We start from the raw sequence: 10,392 nt of genomic DNA, 5'->3' as shown, positions 1-10,392 counted from the left end.
AGACCTGGCCGAGAAAGACGGCATGGTCATAGCTAAGGGCAACTTTACGGGGTTTCGGTGGGAAGAAGGCATCAGCGAATGGATCGCAGTCAGCCCGTTGGCAAGAAGGCAAGGAGACTTCACTCGAGAAGCCCTACCTCGGCGCCGAAGCGGAAGACATAACAGCGACGTCCGGGTCCTAGCGGATCGATCGGAGCTGAATTTGACCACGGAAGGAGCCGACCAAACCGGGGCTCTGGGTATCGCAAGCCCTGGACCGACGGGTGAGTCAAATGGTGACCAAGTGGGCCGACGACTGGCGGGGAAGAGGAAGAGGACGCAAAACGAGGATCATGGCAGCCGCAAGAGAAATTCAGGCGCTGGAATCGCTGGAATTGACGGAGTTGACGGGATTGACGAGCTTGGCATGGGTCCAGAGAACTGGCCACGGGTTCTGGACAAGTCCCGATTGGGAAGCCATGTTGTAGGAGTCAGGGTGCGGGACGGGTGCCGGCGGGTTATCCGGAGCAGCGAGACATGGTCTCGCAAGGTTTTGGCGGACTTGGGCGAGCAGGCCGCCCTCAATGACTACGGTCTCAACGACGAGGATGAGCTGGGAATTTAATGACAACTGCAACAAGTAGATTGGATTGGCCATGTCAGTCCAGTCCGTTGGGCATGGATATGTCAGTAGCTTTTGTGCGAGTCAACAGGATGCAAAATAGCCACCAGCTGCGTTTCAGATCCTTGCCAATGTGTGGAGGTAAGACTGGAGACATGGTATAGGGTTGTCGCCGATGTGGACCTTGCCTTTCTTCTTCTTCTGTCGCCTTCACCTCCAATCAATATTCACTTGACTTGCTTATCCGACATTCTCGTAATGGTGCGGCAGGCCCGTGGCGGCGCGAGCAACATATCTTGACATTTTAGAGTGATTGGCCGGCGGCGCATGCGTACTAGCCCCTTGAGATGGAGGACTTCTGACACATGAGCTCGCAGGTAGTACGATTGCAATCATAGAAAGATTCGAAGGGGATGTCCAATTGCAACTGACGGGAGGCCAAGAACGTTTGTCGCAATCAGACGGTTTGAGTTGTCCAGATCTTCAGACAAAGTTCCCGTAGCAGACGTGATGCGTTTCCCGTCAGGGCGGTATGTTTTGGCCATGCGCTGGGTCGACTGACCGCAACATCACTGGGGATAAACGGGCCGTTCAAGCAATTGATGACAATTAGAAACACCAGGAAACGGTTGCAGATCACTGAGGCTAATGGCGGACACCGGGGCCCATTCAGTGGATCATAATAACCTTGATGAGGCTTTTGAACTTTGAAGAGGGCAGTTCCGCGTGGATTGCTGCGATACAATGTTATGGATGTCCATACAAACCAGGTCATCAGTATCCGAGCATCATGCCGTGCGCTTGAACAACAATGGCAGGGACCTAGGGGACTGCTTGGCCTCCCTGAAGTGTTTTCAATAAAATCGTACTGAAGACCCCGAATAGCTCTCCTCTATCATTGGGATGGAGGCGGTAGATAGCGACCCACAGAGTATAGACTGGAGAGCTGAGGCATGGTAAGCTGATGTGCCTCGCTCCCCGGGATACAAAACCTGAGCCAGCAAAGGGAGGTAGCGATTGACCAAGCCGCGATTCGAGACAGGAGTTCGACTCTGCACTTGAGGATTCGCAATATATTACGCACACCACAAGCCGCATGCTTCGCTGTAGCAGTGGCATGAAACTTTCAGATTCTCTTAACGGTGAGCACGTTTGGAACCAGTGCCCTAGGGTGGAGATCGACGTGTTAAGGCAGCCAGGGCAGCCAGAAGGATGTGTCGACAGACAACATATCCGCCAGCGTTGCCTTGATAGAATGGGCCCGCTTGTGATCTCCAGAGTCTACCATCTCACTCGTCTCAGAATGCGATCCAATGGCTGCGGCGGCATGGCTGTGACAAACGGTCAACCTGTAATCGCAAAACAGCCCAACTGGAAGTTGGCTAGATACCTCAGCGAACTAAGCCATCTGCAAATCAATTTCGCGCTGAGGCTGGGGCGTTTCTTCTTCCGCTGTATCGTCTGAGTCAAGGCCCGCGCGGGCGAGGACCGAGGAGATGACTTATCCCATGTTCATCGATCATGCAAGATTCAGAAATTGTACCCGACTGAAACGTCATCCCAAGAGCCTAGGGCGAGGGGACTCTGGTGTATCGTGTATAGGTAGGCACGCCAGCAGACGGCAACGACAGCAAATGGTAAACACTTGCTGTCGCCGGTCAGATTCCGAGGAGTATCACACTAGAAACCGACTTGGAATTTAGCAACGAGGCATTTCCGATATCTGTGGCTCGAGACTGATACTATGGAAGCGCAGCAGCGCATTTGACGTACACCGAACGATTGACGGCTGCATGTTTGGCCAACCTGGGTACCATTTCAGTTTCCCCGGGATTGGTGGGCGTTGAAACCTCCGAGCTGAGGCTGGTGATAGGCTAGGCGGAAAAGGAAAAAGAAAAAAAAGCAAAGAAAAAAAAAAAAGCAAAGAGAAGCAGCAAAAGATAGGAAGAAACACGTTGGAGACCAGTAAGGAACGAGACATATTTTCTGTCGCGATTGAAGCTTCGCGTGGATTACATAGCCACATATGGCCAGTCACGACTCACCAGTAACCTAGGTGGCCGATGATCCGAAGTTCGCTCACTTACACAGTAAGCAAACACGAAAAAGGCCCCCGTAATCATACCGATGCGGAATGTATAGAGCGACAATCAGCATTGGCTCTTGGCAAAGGAAAACATCTTTAGCGGGATACGGGTGATTTGAGCTGGCAAAGGCATGGCGGGCCGGGGGATCTGTGTGACTCCAGATGACGATACCTTGCAGTGGTTCAGGCAGTGACTGAGACCGATCGCAGTTTGTTTTCGTTGTTTGCTCGCATCTCGCATCAGCCCCAAAGCTACGCCGCCACGCCGCTTCTTCGGGAAAATGCTGCGTTGTGCAATGGCCTGGTTCTCGTTGGTTCTCGTTGGTTCTCGTTGGCTTCCGCCGTGCATCAACCCCCACTCTCCCGCCGTGTGGTCGACCACATCCCACTGATCCCAGACACGGCACGTCGCAGATGGACAAGTATAGCCGAAGGGATCGGGTCCGGTTGCTTCAGACAGGCGTGAAGTGGGCGGCGAATCGCTCGTTCTGGCTGTTTTAGTCGAGTGTGACGATGTTGTGCAGTGATCTGGCGCCTGGGTCGGTATCAGAAGACCGGACGAAGGGCGCAAAGACAGTGGGCAATGAAGATGCGGATGAGACGCGGACCCGATCGACGGGGCATTCGGTAACTCCTTGTGTAGTGGTGTGGGAGTGTTTCCTGGATGTGTCCTGGATGCACTCTGTAAGATTGGTTCAAGCCCTCAGTTTCGGGGCCATGGAGATGTTCGACTGCATAGGTGGTGGTTGCGGGCCTCCACCGGTGCTTCCTTGGTGTGACAGGACCGAGAAGCACAGGTACCAGCTCCTGCGTCTTCCCATCTCGACTTGCGCGATTGGACGCATGTCGTAATAACAGATTGGCTGTTCGGAGATCAAGGCTGGTAGTGCCAAGTCAGAAGTTTGCAGTGTTGGTGGGATGATGGGGAAAAAAAGGGTAGGGCATCGGTTGTTTTCGCAGTAGGGTAGTCGCAGCCGGCCGGTTGAGGTACCTACAGTGTACCTATCCCAAGACATCATAGGCACGTACACTAATAGTCCAGCACCGCGAAGCAGCCCCGTTACCCGTGAGAAGCTCCGCCGGGGCTCAGCCTTGATTGGCTTAGCGTAGCCTTGGTCTGGGGAGCGGCTTGTTTCAGAGGCTTTCTGAAAAGTGGATTCTCAGATCGGTTTTTCTTTACGCCTGGATATGGCGTGTTAGGTAAGTTCCTTCTCTCGCTGCCAGCCTGCGTGCCTGCCACTGAACAGACGAGAACATCTTGTCGGTGCAGTTAGCACTGTCAATCAAACCCCGGGTGGGTGTTGGCTCTAACATATTCGTACATAGACAGACGGACTGGGCCCCAGGATACTCGCAAAGGCTATTGATAACTAGGTGGATGAAATGGACAAGGACAGACAAGAAACACAAGACCACCATCTTTACCTGTGCCTCTGCGTCGTCTAAAGAGTTCAGGTCTAAGAAAAGACACACCGGCTACGGCTACATCGTATAAGAGAGGCAGTCCTGAAATAATCCCCTGGATGGGCGCGCCGTAGAGTTTCCCCTCTTCGGATACCCTTCCCTTTGCGTGCCGTGTCTTACAGAGTGCTCCGTACTCTGTACAGCAGAAGTGCTTGTTCGTGACTTGGCACACAACTTTAGCCAGTGTTCCGTTGCATGGCTGCTGGCATGCTATGAATAACGGCGAGTCGGCGACACCATTGTTAAATGAGCCTTGACCCGGTGTGCGTATGGTGTGGTAGCTGGCAATGGTCGATGGCGTTGAGTTAGGTTGTGTGAAGTGTAAAGTGCTAGCCCCTGACTATCCGCCCAGCATTGGCCCTTCCACGACACCAGCTCACCACCTGCAAGGTACGAACGAATCTTACAGCCAATCAGCTTCACAACCGCCAGGCTCAGCCAGGATTAGGTGCCATTGGAGCCAGGAAGGTCACGCATCATGAGGCAGGGCGTGGAAGAGACCGACAGACCGACAGAGTTGTGTTAGAGACAGATAAGGGCCAGACAAAACACCCGCGGCCACGGCATCGTGAAGGCCTGAAGGGGTAGTAGGTAGAGCCCTGGCCTTGCATCAGCATAGGTATCTTGTCAAGCTCTCCGTATCGTCGTCGCTCATCCTTCGAAAATGGAAATGGGAAATTGGAAAGTGAGGGGGACTTGAAAAACAGTACGTACTTCCAAGTATGTGCCTTTCGGGCAACCTGGAACCTGGAACCCCACCTCTTGCGCATGCAAGCCCCTGCGTCGTGGCTCCCTGATCTGCTGCGGTACGTCCTACCAGTACGTACCTTCAATCATGGCAGTACCTAGGTAGGTTGTCTATCCCTGCCGCCTGTCGTCCTCTCTTTCTCACCTCAATGTCATCCCGTGCCTGTCAGCGGCCCTTGCTGCCTCTGTTGGGTTCTCTGCCTCTTCTCTGGCCCTTCTCCTTACAACTAAGAAATCCGATCTCTCAGCTCCTTTGGTCACACACACACACACACACACACACACACACACGCACACACACACACACGCACACCACGCACTCCCAAGCGCGCGCACCCTCTCGTCCCCTTTCAACTGCCGTACGAATGCCGCGTACGAGATGGAAGTTCAACTCCCTTGCCGATATCACCCCTGCTTGCCTGTCAACATGCACCCTGCAATCGCATAGTCATGCCCTGCCCTGCATGTCCCGAGGGCCGCGCCTCGTCTCGACTTGACTTGGCCAGAATCTTGCGTAATGTCGTGTGTTCTCTGCTTCCAGATTGACAGCGCCAACTGTGTATGTATCCGTACAAATGCTCCATAGTCATCGGGTGGAATATCCGTAGCTGGCACCCTGCCCTCGCGGTTTCGTCTCTTATGACATGTACATACTTCGTATCCTAGGAGAACTGTGGACGAAGTGCCTCGGAGCGACTAGGAAGCGCTTCCTTTTCTCTCTATCTGGGGACATCCACATTTGCGGAGAGAGCAGTCCCTCCTGGCCTTGTGGAAAACGGTGTTTTAGTCTCCATCAACTGGGCCGTATCAGTTCACACACCTCCACTCACATACTCTCGGGTGACGGCCCACACGGTGCAGCCCTCCTAGAGAGGATCCAGGAACGCACCATCTTGGGGCCCGGGGTCGACTAATTCCTAGTCGGACTCCCCTTTGCCTTGCGCAAGTTCAGTCCAGTCTATCCCGTCCACTTAGTGAACGTAGGTACCTAGCCCAAGGTGAATTACAAAGTACCTGACTATGTACCTTTATGGTGTGTCTGGTATCCGTATTTACATCACTGATATCTCTCGCCTCTTATTCCTCACAATTTCTGCTCCTTCTCTCCCCTCTCTCTCTTTCCTTCCACTCCTCGGCCATTTGTTCCCTTCTCGTCCTTCCCTTTCACAAACTCCCTCGTCCTACCAGGCTTGGGTTGTCAGCTGACGTCTCTAACCCAAAGACGTCCAATTTCTCTTTCCACTGACGCCAGTTCTGTTATTGCATTGACTGCACTTTTTGACGCTTCTTTCCACTGACCCACCCCTTTTGGAAGTACCTATCGTGCCGGCTTCGAGATATATTCCAAAAGACGGGAACGAAAAACGAATCCCCCCCCCCCAAAAAAAAAAATCTATTCGACTTAGTGTCTGATTAACTGCCTCGACCAATCTCCTTGTAGGCGATTTACTTACGACAACGCGCAAACGAGCCACCTTCTCTTTCGACTTCCGGTGAATTTGCTGTGCAACTTAGGGAATATTGGAAGTAGGACGACCAATCACGACGACGGGTCACCAAAACCTCACACTCTCTCTTCACCTTCTGGTCTAAGCCTTTCATATTTTCGAACTCAACCTTCGCTATGGCCGCTGGAGGCGCAACGAAGTCTCCCGAGGAGCAACAGGCGGCTATCGATGCCGCCAACGAGAACGTCTCCCTTTCCAACTATCTGTACTACATCTGCGCTGCCATTGCCGCAGCCGTCATCATTTGGAGAGTATGGACCGTCATCGTCAGATATGTTCGTACCGTTGCCTGTCTCAACAACGACAACCAACGCTACTTTGCCCAGTCAGACTCCAAGGTCTCCTGGATGAAGAAGAACATTCTCTACGCCCCGGTCATGAGCAAGCGTCACAACCGTGAAATCCAGCTCAGTTCTGCCATCAATGTCGGCACCCTACCCAGCCGACTCCAGCTTCTGTTCCTCACCGGTTACTTCGCCACGAATATCGCTTTCTGTGTCATTAACATCCCCTTTGCCGGCTCTTTTGCCGCCGCTGCCTCGCAGCTGAGAAACCGAACTGGTACCTTGGCTGTTGTGAACATGGTGAGTCGTGAACACCTGATCCTAATGATCGAGTCTCAGGTATCAAGGAAACTTGTGCTGGTCAGGCCTGAGACACCACTCGTGCAGTAAACGCTAACCGGGATGTAGATTCCCTTGTTCCTGATGGGTGGCCGAAACAACCCTTTGATTCCCATGCTTGGCATGTCCTTCGACACTTTCAACTTGTTGCATCGTTGGTTCGGCCGTATTGTCATCTTGGAGGCTCTTGCCCATACGCTGGCTTGGATGGCCAACACTGCCAACAAGAGCAGCTGGCAGGCAGCTATCACCTCAGCAACGACTGTTCCCTTCTTGCTCTTTGGTTTTGTTGTAAGTGGGAATATGCCCCAAGTAAAACGATATAGAGGCAATGAGACTAACCTCGATAAAAGGCCACTTGCGCTTTCGTGGCCATCGGAATCCAGGCTTCTAGCCCGATCAGACACGCCTTCTACGAGACGTTCAAGTTCCTTCACATTTTGCTTGCTATTACGGCTGTCGTTGGTACCTGGTACCACCTGCAGATGAAGGCCCTGCCCCAGCTCAAGTACATGTGGCCCGTAATCATTTTCTGGGGCGGTGATCGCGTCTGGCGTGCCTGGAGGGTGTTTTACGGCAATGTCGGGCACGGCGGCAGCAAGGCTCTCGTCGAGGCTCTTCCTGGCAATGCATGCCGTGTTACAGTAACGATGGCTCGACCCTGGACATTTGGGCCCGGCCAGCATGCCTACATGTACATGCCGTCCCTCAGCTTGTTGCAGTCTCATCCCTTTTCTGTCGCTTGGAGCGAGGAAGCTGAGGATCCTATGGCTGAGAAGGGGTCCCTTAACCGTCAAGACATTCTCGCCATGCGCAAGACCACCATGTCCTTCATCATCCGTGCCCGCACCGGAATGACCGACACACTGTATCGCAAGGCCGCTGCTTGTCCTGAGGGCAAGATGACTACGACATGCATGGTGGAGGGACCCTATGGCGGACTGCATAGTATGCGCTCTTATGGTACGGTTATGTTGTTTGCTGGCGGTGTTGGCATTACTCATCAAGTACCTCACGTTCGCGATCTCGTCGCCGGCTATGCGAACGGAACTGTCGCCGCAAGAAAAGTTATTCTCATCTGGACCATCCAGAGCCCTGAGCATCTCGAGTGGATTCGACCTTGGATGACGGAGATCCTGGCCATGGAGAAGCGCAGAGATGTTCTCCGAATCATGCTCTTCGTCAGTCGGCCAAGATCAACCAAGGAGATTCACAGCCCTTCGTCTACTGTTCAAATGTTCCCTGGCCGCCCCAACATCGAGACGCTCATTAAGGCCGAACAGGAGTCACAAGTTGGAACCATGGGCATCAGTGTCTGCGGTCCTGGCGCTCTCAGCGACGAGGTGCGCCGCGCCGTTCGCGATCGCCAGCATGATTCAGCCATTGATTTCAACGAAGAAGCTTTCTCGTGGTAAGATGCAAAGGGCATGTTCGCGCAAATGCAGCAGAAACGCAATGGGGCTTCGAGTGGTTTTGCATCAGGCGACCTCCATGAGATGCGAAGCAATACAAGTCAATACAAGGGCAAAGGGTGAGTTATTAGGATGAGGTTACCGTACCTACCTTGCAATCGAGGCACAACGGGTTAGTTCAATGTAAATATGGGGGACCGATTTAGACCGTAGTTCTATGTATATGTGATACCACATATTTCATGTATCTAAGAGGCATAGTGGAGAATCCCGTGCAAGATACGTCACTGAAACCCAGCCCACCTTCCTCCGTACCTTACCTTCCCTTCAGGTAGGTAGGTATCCGTAGTGTGCTGTTTCCGTGGCTTTGCTTAAGGTGCCCTGCTTGCCTTACCTAAGGTACCTATCATCGTCGGAATGTCACCAGTGCACCCCCAGTGCCAAGTCCCCTGTCGACCGTCCCCGGCTCCTTCACCGACCCCTCCTTCCGCCGTTGCCTTCTGTCGGCTAGACCAGCTGCTGCCTTTCTAACCCTCCCCCGTCCTCCGCATTCTTTGATGGATGAATCTTTTGAATTTGCAACTTGACGGCCCAAGACGGAAACAGCCAAATAGCCAACAGGTCTCTAGGCTCAACTGAGCACACAGTCGAAAGGTGACCCAGCCTGGTCCCAGCCTGGCCCCAGCGCTTCCCTCCGAGGCCCAGCTTAGCTCGGTCCCCATTCCAAGGAAATCGAACGTTGCTGACGTCCGTCACACATCGGACTGGTGATTCCAGGAGGGTCCACGGCGGGCGCGCTTCAGAGTGCTATCTTATCTCTCCCGTCTACCTTAGCTGCACCCTCACCTCACCTGCTCACCTGAGCGTTCGCCGCATCCATCCGGCCTGGGCACATATCCCCCTCCCGTCTCCCGCACGCCCGCCTGCCCTACACTCTTGTTCCGGACTTCAAGACACCTAACACGTCAACCCGGAACCCCCCCCCCCCCCCCCCCTTCCACGTTATCCTCATTCTGTCCTTCGGTAAAGCGATTCGAGGAGGAAGCTCTCCTTCTTTTCTGCAGCTTTGCAAGAAGCATATCGACGACAGCATCAAATCCGGAGCTGCCTGCCGCTATCGAGTGGCAAGGCTTCACGACCAGCCACAACCGTTCCGTCTCCCACCGCATCCTGCCTGCGCAGGAGGAGACTTTGCACATAATGGGGTTGGCGTACAACACGTACTTGAACAGCAACAAGGTCTATGGCTGCAAAACATGCAAGGCGCATCTGTCGAACCATGAAGACATCATAAGCCGGGTATGTTTCATCAGGATATTCTCTCCTCACTGCTCTGCGTCGCATACTCCAACAAACTTTGGACCGCGCAATCAGACATCGCCTCCACCTCTCTGGTAGCCATCTATGTACACGCACTGACAAGTGTGTCAACAATAGAATTTCCGAGGCCAACATGGCAAAGCATACCTATTTAACAGCGTCGTCAACATCGAGACAGGCGAGCCCAGCGAACGAAACATGACGACCGGACGACACATCGTACGCGATATCACCTGCAAGCAGTGCAAGGAGACCGTTGGCTGGAAGTACGACAAAGCATACGAGGCTACGGAGAAGTACAAGGAGGGCAAGTTTATACTTGAGGCTGAGCTTCTTTGCAACGTCACCTAGATCTTTCGTGTGACAGGGAAAGCTCCCCCAAGGGAAAGGGATACTGCGTTGAGATATGGCGTTTGAGCTTCTGTTCGTCGGGTTTCTTTTCGGGGGCAAAGGCACTATGATGCCTTGCATACGGGCGGCGTTTCTTGGTGTATAGGACGGTCTTCATTTGGGGCCGATCGCAGCGCCTGGCCAGGCAATGGGGTTTCATCTGACTGCGTGAGAGTGGCATATACCTGTCAGTTGGTTGTCCGCCGATCCCTCAAAGTCTGTCAGCATTCACACCTCCCGC

The 10,392-nt window shown here is 53.4% G+C and overlaps 3 protein-coding genes across 3 annotated transcripts; 2 read left to right on the top strand and 1 right to left on the bottom strand.

The window, feature by feature from the left end:
* Nucleotides 1–352: 352 nt before the first annotated feature.
* On the bottom strand, nucleotides 353–637 carry HER10_EVM0002058 (uncharacterized protein; the record flags this gene model as incomplete). Its single annotated transcript, XM_035471784.1, has 1 exon — nucleotides 353–637. The coding sequence occupies one exon, from the start codon at nucleotides 635–637 to the stop codon at nucleotides 353–355; it is 285 nt and encodes a 94-aa protein (XP_035335710.1).
* Nucleotides 638–5,854: 5,217 nt separating this feature from the next.
* Nucleotides 5,855–8,649, top strand: HER10_EVM0003885 (ferric reductase like transmembrane component). The gene is made up of 3 exons (XM_035473547.1): nucleotides 5,855–6,990; nucleotides 7,099–7,320; nucleotides 7,383–8,649. The coding sequence occupies exons 1-3, from the start codon at nucleotides 6,523–6,525 to the stop codon at nucleotides 8,442–8,444; spliced, it is 1,752 nt and encodes a 583-aa protein (XP_035335878.1). The 5' UTR covers nucleotides 5,855–6,522; the 3' UTR covers nucleotides 8,445–8,649.
* Nucleotides 8,650–9,641: 992 nt separating this feature from the next.
* On the top strand, nucleotides 9,642–10,112 carry HER10_EVM0007553 (uncharacterized protein; the record flags this gene model as incomplete). Its single annotated transcript, XM_035477106.1, has 2 exons — nucleotides 9,642–9,740; nucleotides 9,879–10,112. The coding sequence occupies 2 exons, from the start codon at nucleotides 9,642–9,644 to the stop codon at nucleotides 10,110–10,112; spliced, it is 333 nt and encodes a 110-aa protein (XP_035336228.1).
* Nucleotides 10,113–10,392: the final 280 nt, after the last annotated feature.

The sequence above is a fragment of the Colletotrichum scovillei genome (genome assembly GCF_011075155.1).
Source record: "Colletotrichum scovillei strain TJNH1 chromosome Unknown Contig00003, whole genome shotgun sequence".
NCBI lineage: Eukaryota > Fungi > Ascomycota > Sordariomycetes > Glomerellales > Glomerellaceae > Colletotrichum > Colletotrichum scovillei.
Note: the sequence above shows the minus strand (reverse complement) of the source record. Positions and strands in the feature narration are given on the sequence as shown.

Coding starts and splice junctions, on each gene's coding strand:
- HER10_EVM0003885 (XM_035473547.1), top strand. CDS start 6,523: ATGGCCGCTGGAGGCGCAACGAAGTCTCCCGAGGAGCAACAGGCGGCT. Junction 6,991..7,098: donor CCTTGGCTGTTGTGAACATG/GTGAGTCGTGAA, acceptor ACCGGGATGTAG/ATTCCCTTGTTCCTGATGGG. Junction 7,321..7,382: donor TCTTGCTCTTTGGTTTTGTT/GTAAGTGGGAAT, acceptor CCTCGATAAAAG/GCCACTTGCGCTTTCGTGGC.